At 36.1% G+C, this 19,081-nt stretch overlaps 2 protein-coding genes across 2 annotated transcripts in view; both read right to left on the bottom strand.

The window, feature by feature from the left end:
- Positions 1-4,254: 4,254 nt before the first annotated feature.
- Positions 4,255-5,913, bottom strand: LOC132177170 (disease resistance protein At4g27190-like). The gene has a single exon (XM_059589409.1). The coding sequence runs from the start codon at positions 5,911-5,913 to the stop codon at positions 4,255-4,257; it is 1,659 nt and encodes a 552-aa protein (XP_059445392.1).
- Positions 5,914-11,042: 5,129 nt separating this feature from the next.
- Positions 11,043-19,081, bottom strand: part of LOC132177168 (uncharacterized) — a 13,584-nt gene continuing 5,545 nt past the window's right edge. Inside the window, exons 5-6 of the mRNA XM_059589407.1 lie at positions 15,045-15,159; positions 11,043-13,632 (exon numbers count right to left, since the gene is read on the bottom strand). Of these exons, the coding sequence (XP_059445390.1) occupies positions 11,735-13,632; positions 15,045-15,159 (2,013 nt within the window). The 3' untranslated portion in view covers positions 11,043-11,734. The remainder of the gene's footprint in view (positions 13,633-15,044; positions 15,160-19,081) is intronic.

Below are 19,081 nucleotides of genomic sequence, written 5' to 3'. Positions count from 1 at the left end.
TTGAATTTCATAAAGTCTTACTAGTGGGCTCTATTATTGTGTTTTATTAGTATGCTTAAAAATAACTAAAATTGCGTAACATGAGAATCTACTGCTTCGTTAAAGTGGGACCATCCAATTTAAGCCCCCAATTGAATTGTTCTGAATAATGACGTGTAAAACTTCAAAATATGCTTACTTATTTTTGTAGAATTTGACTTTCTAAAAAAAATTCTCTAAACTTTGCATTAGCGGAGCTGGATGAATCAAGTTCTAAGTACTTGGATTGCTTAGCAGGCGATCGAGATCGAGATCGAGCTCGAGCCCGCCAAGAATTCTTCTTGGCGAGCCAAGCCAAGCTTGTGAAAATTACTAACCCGAACCGTACCTGGTGAGGGCTGGTCCCAGCAAGGTCGCCCTTGGTGGCACTATACACGTACATGATCCAATCGGTGCGGGTGCCATTGGGAGCACGACCCTTGTAGAAAATCAACGTCTTTTTCATGCCAATATTCAAGCCGTCCAGTAGCCAGCGGCGGTGGTCCATACCAGTTGCTTGGCTTCATCAGGCGGAAAGAGATTGACGTCATTTTTGACGCTTGAATTACTAGCAACGTTGCCGCTGGAATTGTGCTGATTTCTAGTAGATCGGAGCGAGTGGCTGAGAGACACGTGCGTCTGCGAGGGCCTGAGAGCACCATGTGTCAACCACGGCAAGAAGCTGGGATCCTCATGTGTTGACCACCCAGCCTCTGGCCCAGTGGGCTCCATATAGGCTTTTTCATCTTTTTGGTCCGGATTGAATAGATGGAGGATCCAGTTCGGCGTCAGTCCGGCGGAAGAAGAACCACTCCCGTTGGTCCGACTTTATGACCGACAACTCTACATTTAGCAAGGACATAAAAGGAAAATTAACAAAAAGGAAATTAACTTGTTTAAATAGAAAAAAGAATAAAAGAAAGTACCAGGCAAATTAACTTGTTTAAATAGAAAAAAGAATAAAAGAAAGTACCAGGCAAATTAACTTGTAAACGTCGACCTCGCCAATTATCTGGACCTCGGACTCACAGCCCTCGTTCTTCAACCTCAGGTAATGCTCTACGAGTTGCTCGTCGGAGGGGCTAAACTTGAAACCCAGAGGGAACGGTGCCGTTGAGTAAGCCGCCGTCCCTTTCTCTTTTTTTCTCTTGGATCCAACAACCGTTGCCATCCTTTTTCCCTTCTGCTCAAGAAACAACAAGAGAGCTTTTTTCTTTGTGAGACGTGCATGAAATGGGACTATGGATAGAATCATGTATTATCATTGCAAGCTATCACTTAGCAATATATGATTTTTATCAATTTACATGCTCTAAAGACAAATGTCAAATGTTAGTTTAATAAAATAAGTAGCTCAATTTTCTCCAAACTTAATTTGATAGAAAACTTTGCCACAATTTATTGACTTGAATGTTGTTTTTATTTATTTTTCAATGGTTAATTAGAAGATGCGATTGTCAAATTCTCGCAAAATGCTCCCAAACGCATATAGTAAAATTTTGGGGATAGAAGAGATTATGTTAATTTGCTGAAGCTGTAGCGCCCTCGACTTTATTAAGCAATAAGTAAAATTATCTAAATTCTCATGTGACGCTACTACTTTTTCCTTACTAAATAACAGATTCTGTTATGTTTTTATTAAGTATGACGTGACTAAGTAACGGATTCTGTTATGTTTTTATTGGGTATGACGTGACAAAGCAACAGATTCTGTTAAGTTACTTAACGGAAATTAATTTCAAAGAGTAAACGGTTATTTTGGTCTACTCTGAGGACTTATAAATTATTTTTTATACCACAGTAAATGATTTGTAATTTAGGCCAATTACATGAACCTATAAATTATTTTTTATACTACTAGGAGTGATTTGTAATTTACGCCAACTAGATGGACCAAGTTTGCGCAACAAACCAATCAGCTTACTTTTTCGCGCAGCAATAATATGAATTCTACTCTAGTGTTTACTCTTTTCAACCGAACATAGTCTTAGTTTTTTTTTCATTATTTTACATTTTTGCTAAGGAATGATACTTAAATGCGGTTGGGTTCAAAGGAAAAAAGTAATTATCTCTTTATTTATTTAATGTATAATGTTATAATTTAACTTCCATACCATGAACAGAACACCTCAAAAGTGTCCCTGCTGCTGTACCTTTTGCATCTGGACCATCTGGTGGCCCTTGAGGTCTTGGAGGCTCTTATTGGGAATATGGGTAAAATTGGCAATCTCTGTGTAATTCTTCTTGAGTCAACAGCTAGGTAATGGGAGCCAGAAGCTCCATATCTTTTACACAGCATCGAGGTCCTGATCACCGTCTCTGTGTTTGTGATTTCGTTGATCTATAAAAGGTTAGTCTTCTTATCCTTTTATATAAACTATTTGGATTTGGAGGTTTATGCTAATGAAGTGCTCCAGCCTGTTAGAGAATTTGTATGCTTTTTTTTCTTTTTTTGATTCGGAAAAATCACGCAACTGAATGCACCTTGAGTGTTCAATCTGGCCTGGACTTGTGATCTTCTTTGTTAAACTTGATCTGATCGTTTTGAGCGATCCAATGTTGAGTGATTTTTTGTTTTCTCTCTTTTGTATGAAATGAAAGATCTTACGAAGTATGTACACCTCTCAAGAGTTGCAAAATAATAAGGATATAAAGGAAAAGGCAGTGGCTTTCGTATGTTGAATGAAGCCGAAGATACCATCTTAGAATGTGAGAGGATTGAATCAAAATGATAAAAGGACGAGGATTAAAGGACTAGGGATTGGAAGGCGGAAATTGTATGTTTACAAGAAACCAAATTGAATTTTGTTACTAGGGAAGTGGCAAGGAGCTTGTGGGGGTGTCAACACTTGGCTTGGTGTTTTCTAGGGTTGAGAGGGGCTTCCAGAGGTTTTTGGCTAATGTGGATTGTGGGATAGGAAGATGGTGGATAAGTTGGATGATTGTGTGAGGAGATTTTCTATTGCATGTTCTTTTAGGTGCATTAGTGATAATTTTTGGTGGGAATTCGCGAGATTATATGGACCCAATAATGATAATGATAGGAGATTGCTTTGGCACGAATTGGTTGGAGTAGTGAGTTGGTGGGAGAAACCTTAGTGCATTGAGGGAGATTTTAATGTCATTTGTTATCCAAGTGAGAGATCAGGTGATACCAGTGTGTCCCTAGCTATGAGGGAGTTGTCAGATTTCATATTTGAACAAGGGCTCATGGACATCTCTCTTGTGGGCGGCAAATTCACATTGTCTTATAATCGTGATGATTAGTGTCAGTCAAGAATTGATAGATTTTTAGTTTCTTTTGATTGTGAAGAATAGTTTTCGGATGTAGTTTAGAGGAGACGTCCTTGACTCTTGCCATATAATTTTTCGTTGATGCAAGATTGTGGGGAGGAACTCGGTATTTCAAGTTTGAAAATATGTTGTTGACGTTGCGGGCTTCGTGGATCAAGTGAAAGAATGGTGGAAGTCTTATCACTTTCATGGTTCCCCTAGTTTTGTTTTGTGAGTAAGTTGATAGCTTATTTAAGAAAAAAATGCTCATTAAATGGTGTAGGTCTCGTTTGGCAACACTCGTTAAGGACAACTTTTTGCTTTTTAGGAAAAAACCAAAAGCATTAACAAACATATCAAAACACAAAATACTCATAGAATATTCAAAATTACTTTCATCTTTATGTCATATCACAACCAAAAAACAAAAAGCAACATCGAAAAAGTTTTACCAAAGGAACTGTAATCTTTTGCTTGACCAAGGGTGCCCAAGGAAGAAAATATATTACATGTATCTGAGTTCTATTCTCTACTAAGAAATCCAGCCCCCCTCAACACCCAACCTTGTTGCCTGCCACTGCCACAATGCTATCTCAACTATCCCTTAGAAAAACATTTCTCAAATAAGATAGAGGTAGAATTATAAGAAAACATTGTCAACTCTTTTCCTACACATACAATTCCATCTTCCACAACACAACTTTCTAGCAATTATAAAGAAAAATCCAACTACATGTGACGCTTGACACACTGTCTTCTATCATAGCAGAGGAGGCAACATAGTCAATATCTGAAGGTATTAAGCAATTGGGAACTAAGCACTCAATGACATAGTTGACACAAGAGTATGAGCATAGCAGAGAGAAAGCATTCCAAGGATGCATCAACTTACAATTATGAGACCTGCATAGGGCAAAGCACAGACTAATTCCCATTAGGGAAAATCTCAAGCACACAGCAATCTTATATGTTGATTGGAACAAAAATGTCATCCAAGTAACTCGGACGGCCGCATCTCCACTTCAGTGCTACCCACCAATTCCACTCACCCTTGATCTTCTTTAAATCTTTACTGGATACTTCCTCAATCAACAGGTGCTTAAGATTTGGACAATTATAGAAACTCAGCCATTCTAATCTTGGTGCAATGTGTAAACCACTAGAGATGCTAACTAATCCAGGCATGTAATGAAGCGAAATCCTCTTCAAACTCGGGAGAAAGTCAGATGTTTTAGGCTCAGTAGAAATTTTGCAACTTACTAAAGTTTTAATAGAGGGACAGTCTTCAACTATAAGTTCTTCTAAATTATAGAGGTTATCAAGTAAACCTATTGTGAAAATAGTGGTCAATTGGGGACATGTGCGCAATGTCAAGAACTTCAGAAGAGATAAACATTTTGGTTGCACTGGCCCCTTCCATATCCTTCTTAGATTCTTCATATAATATATGTAGAGGTATTCGAGTGATCCAAGTACAATTGTTTTAGCACTAGATGTTTTAGATACAATTTCACTGCTACCATCTTCTCTGCAAGCCTCTACTTCATCATCTTCTTCATTAGCACCTGCTTCATTGTCTTCTTCGTGAGTATCTGTTTCACTATCTCCTTCGTGAGCATCTGCTTCACTCTCTTCTTCGTGAGCATCTGTTGCATCTATAATAAGTTCAACCTCATTACATTCCCCCACAACACAACATTTTAGTTGCTTTATATTTCCAATACCAAAATCTGATAGCTTCTTAACAGTTGCATGCCGTTCCAAGAAAAATGCTGTTGAATATTGGAGTACCTTCTGAATCTCTCTAGGAACAGCCACACCATTTATGTATTTCAAACATCTCTCCCATCGTTCCAACTCAAACTCAACATCGCGAGGGAGTCGAGACATAGTGCGCTGGACATGATGGCCAACAACAAATTTGAAATTTGACAGTGATGGATGCACCCACATTGGGCTACTCAATAGATAGTGCCTCACGAGTTCCACTCTTGGAAAATAGAATTCAATTGTGTTCAAACTCTGCAAGGTACATACTTCAGTAACAATAGCTTCCACACATGCATTCCACCGTTTGTCATCTGGATTCACAGTGATCATCAACTCCTCTAAATGGGACAATGCAGAAATTATTCCACAAGGAACCACTACATCTGATTGCATGGCTCTCCTACCATTACTCATACATGCATAAAGTGAAACTTTCAAGCATGTGAGATTAGTTAACTCCTTAATCTCCTTAGGTAAATCCATAATATCTGTCCCTTCAAGATCAAGAACCTCAAGCCGCTTGAGTTTTCCAACTTTGGGCGACAATATCATGAAACAATGACAATCATTTAAAAAGAGTCTTTTCAGGCTGACCAATCTGAGAATGGAATCCGGCAAAGACTTGATACCAGTCCTGGATAAGTTCAGGATTTGGAGAGCAGGCATGTAATCAAAAAATGAGGGAGGAATTGTTCTCAATTTATAGTTTCTTTGAAGGAACAATGTCGAGAGCACAGGGCACCTTGGATTCTTAGGTAAAACAGATAACTCATTGTCCATTAGGTAAATCTTTTTGGCATTCTCCCAATCCTCTTCCTTTGGCGTTTCAGTTAATCCTAAACCACCCCACATAAGACATGATTGATGTGGCTCGCCTTGAATAATAGAAAAGGTTTTCCTGTCTATATCTGAAGTTTCAGGTTCTATCCCAATTTCTTCAATTTCAAATTTCTTATCCTGCCCAGAAGCTTCAAATTCTACCCCAATTTCTTTAATTTTTTCCCCAGAACTTCATTTCATCTCAACTGCTTCAACCTCAAACACCATTCCTTTAGACTCTGGAGTTATTCGTTTTTCAATTCCTTCCTCTGCAAAAGGCTCCAGTAAAAATTCTGCAATAAAAAAGAAAAATTCAAAAAAGATGCAGTGGAAATACTATAATAGAAGTCAAAAAATAGGAAACTTTAAATAATTTAAAACAGGCATGATTTTAATTTCATTGCAGTGGAAATTCCCAACAACTAAGGTGATAACATTTCATGTTTGGGACATTTTAAAACATTTGAACACAATCAAGGCATTATGAAAACTATTCCAAGGAAAAATCCTATTGGATGTTAAACGTTTCACTCAAAGACCAATGTTCTTGCTAAAACATGTTGTCTGATTTACTAGTCAAGTGTTGGTCTATATATACCGTCAAATTGCAACAGTACTTCCTTAGCAAGATCCGGTGGGTCAGCATTAAGATCCAACGGATCCAAATTGTCAGCATAAGAGGACTTGGCAGTAATAAGAGAGGAGGAGACAGAGGTATATATTTTATCCTCCTTGATATCATCGAACTCTTCCTTTTGAAACAAATGACACAGAACAAAGGTATCCTGCATAATGTGAAAGGTAGATTAATATGTATCAAATTGAAAAGATATATCTAAGAATGTCACACAAAAAAATAAAATAAAAAACTGCAGAGGGCAATGAAAACAATGGTTTCCAAGAAACTCCATTGTGAATTGAGAAATGATTGATGTCAATAATTTATTTATATTTTTTTTCATATTCTGTTACACATTCAATAGATAGATTTGTGAGGTTCACCATTGACTTATGTGAAGTCTACAAATCTAATGGTTGATTTATAAGAAGATATAAAAAAAATATGAGTAAAATATTGATACCAATTTTTTCTCAAGTGAATTTCATCGAGAACTGAAATTCAACAACGCAAGTACAAAAAAAAATAAATAAATAAATAAAATTGGGAAACTTCACTTATTTCCCTAAATTTACGCGCATTTTACAAACATCGCCAAAGTTTAAAATCTCTCACTTTAGTATATCGAATTTTTGTTTCGTTCCAGATACTTACCATTAGATATTGGAGTTAAATCAAACGGTAGGATGAATAAAATACCTTTATACTCTTAAAATTTTTAAAAATTTCAAATTTACCCTTATTTATAAATAAAAATTTAAAATAAGAGTCTTTGTGACCCACTGGAGGGTCACAAATAGAGGGTCTGTGACCCTCTGGTGGGTCACAAAGTGACACACGATGGGTCTATTTTTTTTAATAATAAAATTTTATTTTTTAATAAAAAATGAGGATATTTTAAGAATTTTAAACTTTAAAAGGTGTTTGCAAAAGCGGGTAAATGAAGTTTTAGATTAAAAAAAAAAAAAATCAACAATGTACGTCAAGTTGTCATACAAACTGAAGTGCTTTGAGTGTGAAACAAAAATCAATAATAAGTAGAGTGAAAGGACAGACCGTTGTTGATTGATGACTTCGGGGGACAATTGTGTGGGATAAGTTTGTTTATTGAACGCGTTTTCTGTTCTTTTGAATTTTGACGATAGATAGCAATATCATCAACACCGACTTTAGCTCAAGAGCTAAAAGTCGTTGGTTCTGCAGTACAATTATCTCAGGTAGGTAGTTGTTTAGTGTGTGAACAACGATTCCCTTTTCCTCGATGAATATCTCATTGCATGGAAATTTTTTTGTCTTAAACAAATCCCTACTAGGCTTGAATTTCATCAAGTCTTACTAGTGGGCTCTATTATTGTGTTTTATTAGCTAACTAAAATTGGAGTAGATCTACTAAAATTGGAGTAGATTTTATTACCCGGTGAGAGCTGGTCAGGTCGCCCTTGGTGGCACTATACACGTACATGATCCAATCGGTGCGGGTGCCATTGGGAGCACGACCCTTGTAGAAAATCAACGTCTTTTTCATGCCAATATTTAAGCCGTCACAAGACCGGATGGAGCAGTACTTACCGGTGCTTTTCCAGTAGCCCGCGGCGGTGGTCCGTACCAGTTGCTTGGCTTCATCAGGCGGAAAGAGATTCACGTCATTTTTTACGCTCGAATTACTAGCAACGTTGCTGCCGGAATTGCGCTGATTACTAGTAGATCGGAGCGAGTGGCTGAGAGCGTCATGTGTCAACCACGGCAAGAAGCTGGGATCCTCATGTGTTGACCACCCAGCCTCTGGCCCAGTGGGCTCCATATAGGCTTTTTCAACTTTTCGGCTCGGATTGAATAGATGGAGATCCAGTTCGGCGTCAGTCCGGCAGAAGAAGAACCACTCCCGTTGGTCCGACTTTATGACTGACAACTCTACATTTAGCAAGGACATAAAAGGAAAATTAACAAAAAGGAAATTAAAAAAGAAAAAAAAAAAAGAAAAGAAAAAGTACCAGGCAAATCCCAAGGCTCATAGTTGTAAACGTCGACCTCGGCAATTATCTGCACCTCGGACTCACAGCCCTCGTTCTTCAACCTCAGGTAATGGTCAACGAGTTGCTCGTCGGAGGGGCTAAACTTAAAACCCAGAGGGAACGGTGCCGTTGAGTACGCTGCCGTCCCTTTCTCTTCTTCTTTTCTCTTCGATCCAACAACCGTTGCCATCCTTTTTCCCTTCCGCTCAACAAACAACAAGAGAGGCTTTTTTTTTTTTTTTTTTTCTGCTCGCAGTTTGCAAGGTGCCAATGATAGACAACGTCGTACGTGTGAGAAGACCAAATTATAATCCCAAGTTTCTCGGATAAATATGGAGAAGAGGATGAACGGTTGTTGTAATTAAGTGTGTGGAACGTGTTGTGAGACGTGCATGTAGCTAGTTGGACTATGTATCGATATATATGGATAGAATCATGTGTGATCATGGGAAGCTATCATGTAGCATAGTATTAATTAATATGAGTATTGTATTTAGGAAAATGCTAATTAAGTGATCTCCTAGTTTTCTCATATTATTTTTTGAGTTGCTCTTATTTTTCTTACTTGTTATTTATAAAATAATATTAATAATATTCACATAGGATTAGAAGGACACTAAAAGAACACTAGAAAAAAAACCTAACACTTCTCTTGTATTTAAGAGTCTTATGTTATATATGTTGTTGGTTTTCTCTTGTTGTGTGTATTTGGTTTCCTATTTTCATCCGCATGACCTCACAAATTTCATCTGGGATCTATCAGGTGTGGGGTGCCAACGATTTGGGTTGGTCGGACTCCGTGCGAGTAAGTGGGATCTTTCAATGCACTCACTGGCCGAGTACGTGGGAGTTTTTACTGCACATATATTGTATGTAAATTTAGTTTATAAATGAATAATAACTTCGACGTGACACATGTCTACTTTTAATTGCATAATGTTGTTTTTTTTTTAATGATATGCTTTATTATTTTACCTTCCAATTAATAATTATTTTTCTACCTAGTTGAATTAAATATATGTCTTAAGACTACGTAATAAAATGTTAGGCTGATGTTTAAAGCCTTAAGTATTTTCCCATTAATTTATTTAGTTTATTCGATTTAAGTTTTGTTTACTCTTGCTTCACTTTTTAGTTGTACCTTTTGCATGTTGTACCTTTTGCATCTGGTGGCCTTTGAGATCTTGGAAGCCCTTATTGGCAATATGGGTAAAATTGACAATCTCTGTGTTTCTTCTTGAGTCAACAGCTAGCAGGTAATGGGAGCCAGAAGCTCCATATCTTTTACACAGCATCGAGGTCCTGATCACCGTCTCTGTGTTGGTGGTTTCGTTGATCTACAAAAGGTTAGTCTTCTTATCCATTTATATAAACTATTTGGATTTGGAGGTTTATGCTAATGAATTGAAGTGCTCCAGCCTGTAAGACAATTTGTGTGCTTTTTTTCTTTTTTTTTTTGACTCGGAAAAATCACACAACTGAATGCACCTTGAGTGTTCAATCTGGCCGGGACTTGTGATCTTCTTTGAATCTTTGTTAAACCTGATCTGAATGTTTTGAACGATCCAATATCGACTGATTTTTTGTTTTTTCTCTTTTGCATGAAATGAAAGAACTTACGAAGTATGTACACCTCTCAAGAGTTGCAAAATAATAAGGATATAAAGGAAAAGGCAGTGGCTTTCGTATGTTAAATGAAGCCTAAGATACCATCTTAGAATGTGAGAGGATTGAATCAAAATGATAAAAGGACGAGGATTAAAGGACTAGGGATTGGAAGGCGGAAATTGTATGTTTACAAGAAACCAAATTGAATTTTGTTACTAGGGAAGTGGCAAGGAGCTTGTGGGGGTGTCAACACTTGGATTGGTGTTTTCTAGGGTTGAGAGGGGCTTCCAGAGGTATTTTGCTAATGTGAGATAGGAAGGTGGTGGATAAGTTGGATGATTGTGTGAGGAGATTTTCTATTGCGTGTTCTTTTAGGTGCATTAGTGATAATTTTGAGTGGGAATTTGTAAGATTGTATGGACCTAATAATGATAATGATAGGAGATTGCTTTGGGACGAAGTGGTTGGAGTAGTGAGTTGGTGGGAGAAGCCTTAGTGCATTGAGGGTAATTTTAATGTCATTTGTTATCCGAGTGAGAGATCAGGTGATACTTGTGTGTCCATAGCTATGAGGGATTTTTCAAATTTCATATTTGAACAGGGGCTCATGGACATTTCTCTTGTGGGCGGCAAATTCACATTGTCTTATAATTGTGATGATTAGTGGGTCAAGAATTGATAGATTTTTAGTTTCTTTTGATTGTGAAGAATAGTTTTCGGATGTAGTTTAGAGGAGACGTCCTTGACTCTTGCTAGATCATTTTTCACTAATGCAAGACTGTGGAGAGGACCTCGGTATTTCAAGTTTGAAAATATGTGGCTGATGTTTGAGGGCTTCATGGATCAAGTGAAAGAATGGTGGAATTCTTATCACTTTCAGGATTCCCCTATTTTTGTTTTTGTGAGAAAGTTGAAAGCTGATTTGAAGAAAAAATGCTCATTAAATGATGTGGGTCTCGTTTGGCAACACTCATTAGGACTACTTTTTGCTTTTTAGCAAAAAACCAAAAGCATTAACAAACATATCGAAACACAAAATTCTCATAGAATATTCAAAATTACTTTTATCTTTATGTCACATCACAACCAAAAAACAAAAAGCACCATCTAAAAAGTTTTACCATACGAACCATAATCTTTTGCTTGACCCAAGGGTATATGCCCAAGGAAGAAAATATATTACATGTATTGAGTTCTATCGTCTACTAAGAAAGCCAGCCACCCTCAACACCCAACCTTGTTGCCTGCCATTGCCACAATGCTATCTCAACTATCCCTTAGAAAAACATTTCTCAAATAAGATAGAGGTAGAAGTATAAGAAAGCATTGTCAACTCTCTTCCTACACATACAATTCCATATTCTACAACACAACTTTCTTGTAATTATAAAAGAAAATCCAACTGCATGTGACACATGATACACTGTCTTCTATTAGAGCAGAGGAGGCAACAAACTCAATATCAGCACTCAATGGCATAGTTGATACAAGAGTATGAGCATAGGAGTGAGAAAGCAGTCCAAGGATAGGATGCATCGACTTACAATTACAAGACCTGCAAAGGGAAAAGCTAAGACTAATTCCCATTAGGGAAAATCTCAAGCACAGGGCAATCTCATATGTTGATTGGAACAAAAATGTCATCCAAGTAACTCGGACGGCCGCTTCTCCACTTCAGTGCTACCCACCAATTCCACTCACCCTTGATCTTCTTTAAATCTTTACTGGATACTTCCTCAATCAATAGGTGCTTAAGATTTGGACAATTATAGAAACTCAGCAATTCCAATCTTGGTGCAATGTGTAAACCACTAGAGATGCTAACTAATCCAGGCATGTAATAAAGCGAAATCCTCTTCAAATTCGGGAGAAAGTCAGAGGTTTTAGGCTTAGCAGAAATTTTGCAACTTACTAAAGTTTTAATGGAGGGGCAATCTTCAACTGTAAGCTCTTCTAAATTATAGAGGTTATCAAGTAAACTTGTTGTGAAAATAGTGGTCAATTGGGGACATGTGCGCAATGTCATGGACTTTAGAATAGATAAACACTTTGGTTGTAATGGCCCCTCCCATATCCTCCTTAGATTCTTCGTATAATATATGTAGAGGTATTCAAGTGATCCAAGAACAATTTTTATAGCACCAGATGTTTTAGATACAATTTCATTGCGATCATCTTCTTCCCAAGCATCTACATCATCATCTTCATTAGCATCTGCTTCATTGTCTTCTTTGCGAGCATCTGTTTCATCTATAATAACTTCAACCTCATTACATTCCCCCACAACAAAACATTTTAGTTGTTTCATATTTCCAATCCCAAAATCTGATAGCTTCTTAACAGTTGCATGCCGTTCCAAGAAAAATGCTGTTGAATATTGCAGTACCTCCTTAATCTCTGTGGGAATATCCACACCATTTATGTATTTCAAACATCTCTCCCATCGTTCCAGCTCAAACTCAACATCATGAGGGAGTCGAGACATAGTGCGCTTGACATGGTGGCCAACAGTAAATCTGAAATTTGACAGTGATGGATGCACCCACATTGGGCTATTCAATAGAAAATGCCTCACAAGTTCCACTCTCGGAAAATAGAATTTAAGAGTGTTCAACCTCTGCAAGGTACATACTTCAATAACAATAGCTTCCACACATGCACTCCATCGTTTGTCATCTGGATTCACACTCATATTTAACTCCTCTAAATGAGACAATGCCGAAATTATGCCACACGGAACCACTACATCTGATTGCGTGGCTCTCCTACCATTACTCAGATATGCACAAAATGAAACTTCCAAGCATGTGAGATTAGTTAACTCCTTAATCTCCTTGGGTAAATCCATAATATCTGTCCCTTCAAGATCAAGAACCTCAAGCTGCTCTAGTTCTCCAACTTTAGGCGACAATATCATGAAACGATGACAATCATTTAAAAACAGTCTTTTGAGGCTAACCAATCTGATAATAGACTCTGGCAAAGACTTGATACCAGTCCCGGATAAGTTCAGGATTTGAAGAGCAGGCATGTGATCAAAAAATGAGGGAGGGATTGTTCTCAATTTATAGTTTCTCTGAAGGAACAATGTCGAGAGCACAGGGCACCTTGGATTCTTGGGTAAATCAGATAACTCATTGTCCATTAGGTAAATCTTTTTGGCATTCTCCCATTCCTCATCCTTGGGCGGCTCTGTTAATCCTAAACCACCGCACATGAGACATGATTGAAGTATCTCACGTGAGTCACGTTGAATAATTGTATCAGAGTATATTTCCAAACCCATAGAAGATGTTTTCCAGTCCATATCTGAAGTTTCAGGTTCTATCCCAATTTCTTCAATTTCAAATTTCTTATCTGGCCCAGAAGCTTTAAATTCTACCCCATTTTCGTCAACTATTTCATCAGAATTCGATTTCATCTCAAATGCTTCAACGTCAAACACCTCTCCTTGAGACTCTAAAGTTATTCGTTTTTCAGTTCCTTCCTCATCAAAAACTTTCGGCAAAGATTCTGCAATAAAAGCAAAAAACAAAAATTCAAGAAAAGATGCAGTGGAAATACAATAATAGAAGTCAAAGAAGAGGAAAATTTCAATAATCTAAACACAGATGAAAATTTCAATAATTTAATTTCATTCTAGTGGTAAATACCAACAGCTAAATGTCTGTCTAAACCAACTTTTATCACCAGTAAAGTGATAATGACACCACCTGCACCATGCTTAACATTTCATGTTTGACACAGCCAGTTCCACCCCATTAATAGAGCAACTAAGGTCAAAGACAACCAATATAAAACTATCATCTTAACTAATGAATATGATACCAAAGCTTGCAGGAGCTAAATAGAACGAGAAGAATTCATGCAACCAATCAATTGAGCGAAATCTTTGTCATAGATAATGTCGAAATCGTTGGATAGCTATCACATATTTACAATTGTTGAAGAAAATTTTAAAATTCATAAAGTTTAACATAATCCATTAGCATGGATTTATGCATTTCCCTATACGAACACGAATTTTTTTGGGGAAATTTTAAAACATTTTAACACAACAAAGCCATTGTGAACAATTTTTGGACCTCCAAACATGAGTCCATATTTATTGAACAGTGGCCACACAATCTAACTAGGATTAAATCTAACGCCACAAATTTTCAATTGCCCAAAAAGTGCCAACACACCCTCTTGCTAAAAAGCATCCATACCCAAACGGGATTCGATACCATATGATAAGGACAAAGTGATAAGTTTTTTTTTTTCCTAAAAAAAATAAAAAAATTATAAGGACACATGTTAAATAAAAATAAAAATAAAAAATTGAAAATCTATATTTCCCAAATCTGTCCACCACCGCGCCTGACCCATCCAACTCAAGCAATGCCAACAAAGATCACCGTCAGGAAAAACAAAAACTCAAGAAAGCAAACCCAAATGAATAAACAAAAATAAAAAAATGGGAATTAAAAAAAAAAAAAACGAGTATGTGAGAATATCCTTCATCATGATTTGACAACTCTTGGCTAGGTAATTCTCCATCCACAAAGCTCAAGAAAGATATATATATATATAAACTGAGAGATTATTGTATTGCTCAGAGCGACCACACTAGAACTGGATCCCAAAACAAACTTAATTTCTACCTCCTGAAGGAGAAAGAAGCCACAAGAGTTTCGCATTTACCACTAAGTTAGAGCTCATTTGAGGTTTTTTTTTTTAAATTTTTTTTCTTCTTCTAACTTTTACTCCATTGTATATATGAGAATTTATCTTTTTCCAAGTTTATTCCTTTTTCTTTTGTCATTGACATGGAAACTATTCCAAAGAAAATCTTATTGGATGTCAAACGCATCACTGAAACATGTTGTCTGACTTATTAAGGCCCATGTTGTCTGACTTATTAGTCAAGCATTGGTCTATACCTTCCCATCGAAACACTGCTTCCTTACTAAGAGAGGAGCCACTGTGGTATATTTTATCGTCCTTGATATCATCCAACCATCCCTTTTGAAACAAATGACACAGAACAAAGTCACCCTGCATAATGTGAAAGGGGGAATGTATTAAATTGAAAAGATATATCTAAGAATGTCACACAAAAAATCTAAGCATATATCATGCCCACAATTTCCAGACCCGAATGAAAGTCTTTTTTTTTTTTTTTTTTAATTGTTTTTATTCAAAGCAGGAAAAGGGGAAGGAATGAAAGTCAATTTTTGGAGTAACTAACCATGACAATAAGGTAACGGACTACATATTGGCAGAAATGCATAAAAATTATTGATGTAATGGCACAAGGGTACAATTATTCTAAGAGAAAAAATTTGAGGAAAATATTACTTTTTATAAGTAAATGGATTTCCTAGTTTGAATCCCCCTTCCCCATTTTCCTCCCCTTTTGTGAACATGTCACAAATAAATAAATAAATGGATTTCATTAAAAACTAATGGGCACATTCAAGTACACAAAAAATATATAAGGACATTTAATTAGAAAAAGAAAAAAGAAAAAAAAAAGGGTCATGAAAACTAGAAATGCGCAAACAGTCATAAGCAATCATCCACTGAAAAAGGGTATGAAAAAATAAGGCATTTAGCTACGCCACCATCCTCTTGCTGTCTTCAAAGCTCTGATCATTCATTTCTTTCCAAATGCACCATATCAAACAGCGTGGGATCATCTTCCACAAAGTTTCACTTTGAGAATTACCAATCTTCCTTCTCCAACAAGCGAGGAGATCTCTCACCTGACGAGGCATGACCCATGCTAAGCCCAAAAAACCAAAAATAGAGTACCATAAGGTACTAAGTATCTTGCAATGGAGCAAGAGGTGGTCAACAAGATTCGCATGCAACATCAATGTACTACAACAATTTTCCGCTTGCTTAAGTTGTCCATAGTAAGAATCTTACCTAAAGCTATAGACCAAGCATATAAAGCCAATCTCAAAGGGGTTCTGCTATGCCAAATATACCTCCAAGGGAAGAGAATGATGTGATGGGGGACTATAAGATATTATAGAATGATTTTACATCAAACAACACTTTCTTGGAGGGTTTCCAACAAAGCTTTTCAGCACCATCTTGATTAGATCTTCCCTCATTACACTAACTGCCATATTTAACGGTCACTACCTTTCTCCAGAGAGCCTCTCTCTTATAGGCGTAATGCCTATTGACTAAGAAAGGAATTGGTTTTTGCTTGAATTGATCGAGTACAATTTCCTTTCAATTTATCCATGGTAGCCATTACTTGAATTCGCGCAAATGTGTCCATTCCCCCCAAATTGATTTGACGAGGAATCCATTTTCATGAACAAACACAACCTCTACACACACCTAGGAACACCCCTTCATGCATATCCATACAAGAGAACAGTACCGTGGTGGGAAGTTGTTCGAAATAGAAAAGAAGAATGAGGTCATGATTGGAAGTAAATATGGTCCCCGCTTTTTGAATAGTGTCCTAAAGATGGTCTTCCCAATCTGTGTTTTCCCCACAGAAAATTAAAGTGTCCATCCACAAATAGAAGATGAGAGATATCAAGCAAATCGGAACTCCCAATCTCCCACAGAGAAGCTAGACAACAATCCCCGGCTCACTGCAATAGAAATCATCATACATAAAGCGTCCATCACAATGACAAACAACAGTGGAGACTGAGGCTCCCCTTGTCTTGAGCCACTAAAAAAACTGGAGGGAGTGTTATTCACCAAAATCTAAGAACGCACTAATAAGATACAATGAGCTATCCATGTACACCATTTCCCCCCCAAAACCACTCTTCATCAGCATATACAGCAGAAAATCCCAATTAATATAATCATAAGCTTTTTCTAAATCCAATTTACAAAGCACACTCGACTTCCCATATTTTATTATATAATCAAGGCATACATTAGCAATAAGAACAGGGTCTAGCATCTGCCTTTGCGGATGAAGGCATTTTGAGACAAATAATCTTCTCGAAAACGATCTTTAGCCTGATAGCTGGAACCTTGACAATAATTTTGTAAATGCCACTGAGGAGACTAATCGGGCAAAAATCATTTCAACAGCCCCATAAATCTTTGGAATGAGAGAAATGAATGTGGTAATTAGGCTCCTTTCAAACTTACGTCTAGCGTCGAAATCACGCAAGACTTTCATGATGATTTCTTTTAAAAGATTACTTAGAGCATTCTCAATGGAGGAGCTATATTTTTATGTAAAATGGCTTCTTAAAACTCACTTTTATCTAATTTAATTAAGCCATTTTTAAATGTCTCTACATCTGATTAGCTATATTTTTATCTATTCTATTAAAATATTATTAAAAGTAATAAAAGTTTTGGGAAAAAAGAACATGTGAGAGGAAAAGTAGGAAAAGATTTGAGAAAAAAGAGAAATAGGTGAGAAACAATGAAAAATAAAATAGCTCCCTTGAAAAGTACTGCTACATTTAGCTTTTTTTTTAGCTCTTCCAATCAAATAGTTATTTTACATTTTCTTTTGGCTAATCCAATATAGGAGATTTTTTAAACATTTGAAGAGTCATTTTAGATAAAAGTAACATTTGACTTTTCCATTAGGAATGCTCTTAGAGAGGGGAAAAGTGAGAAAATAACAACCCAACAACTTTAAGTTGGTTAAGGAATGAAAAGCGGAACAAAGGAAAGAGAAAAGGAGCTGGAAAACAGAGCACACAAGCTCTCAATATATATATAAGAAAGCACCCCTTTTAATATCTAATTAATAGCTTTAAATTCCCAATTCCAGACAACAAAATTGGAATTCCGATCATGTAAAAAAACAGCCTTGGTAGATATCCATCAAGAAGCTGCTTCATCCACAGGTCATGGGAAAAAAGAGTTTATTTATTTATTTATTTTTAATTTAGTAAATGCCAAAAATATTGTACGTGTTAAAAGCATACGCTTCTACCTTTGGACGCATACCAGGGTAGGTGAAGATTTTCCATGCTTCTTCAGTAGAAGCGTAAATTGATTGGGAGCTGCATGCGCTTATCTATTAGCAAGGTAAGCCACTTATTTCAAGACATATGCAGGTACATTCAAATACGCTTAATTTATAATTAGCAACACAAAATGCCTTCGAAAATCCCTTAATCATATATTCATATATCATATCATCATCATCATCATCGTTATATATATAAAAGCCGAAACCCTTCCCAAAAGTGTCTTAAAATTGCGACATGTGGTGTGGACCTATTTTTTTTAAAGGTTAAACCAGTTTTTTAAGGCATAATTTTTTAACCGGTTTTTTAAGAGTGAACTGTTTTTTTTTTTTTTAACCGGTCATTAATTAGCGTCATTAATTACGTTAATTATATTTCAAAAGTTTTTCATATATAAATTAAGTATTATTAATGTCCGAATCAAATAAGAAAACAAATAATATAAATCAAATTTAATATGTATTAAAATTTAGGATTCTCAAAAAAAAAAAAAAGACGTTATATATGTATAAAACTGGTTTTTTCTTAAAAAACCGGTTATTTATTGCGTTAATTATATTTCAATATAATCCACATGTCATTAATTATATTATAATCCATGTATTCTTCTTGCTAATTTTTTCTCTATACTATTCATTTTAAATCATATATACTTATAGGAACAAAGATTTAAATTTTTTATTTAAAAAGGTGAAATATATTTTTATACGTCTTTTTAACTTATAATAAAAAATGATATGTTTAACTTTTAAAATTAAATTATAATGAAAAGGTTTTTTTTTTTTTTGATAAGTTAGTTTATATAAATAAGCTAGTTTATATAAATAAAGAAAAAAATGTATTTTCCAGGATCGTTACATCCTAATTGAACCCATACATGGGCTTATGCAAGGTACATTTGGTATGCTAGACTCAAAATAGATCGAGGAGGGATATGAATTGGTAATCCTAAGTATCAATATTACTAGGCATAACATGTTATTATTATTCATTTGTTT

The sequence above is a fragment of the Corylus avellana genome, chromosome ca4 (assembly GCF_901000735.1).
Source record: "Corylus avellana chromosome ca4, CavTom2PMs-1.0".
NCBI classification, from domain to species: domain Eukaryota; kingdom Viridiplantae; phylum Streptophyta; class Magnoliopsida; order Fagales; family Betulaceae; genus Corylus; species Corylus avellana.
This window is presented reverse-complemented; position numbering and strand designations above follow the sequence as displayed.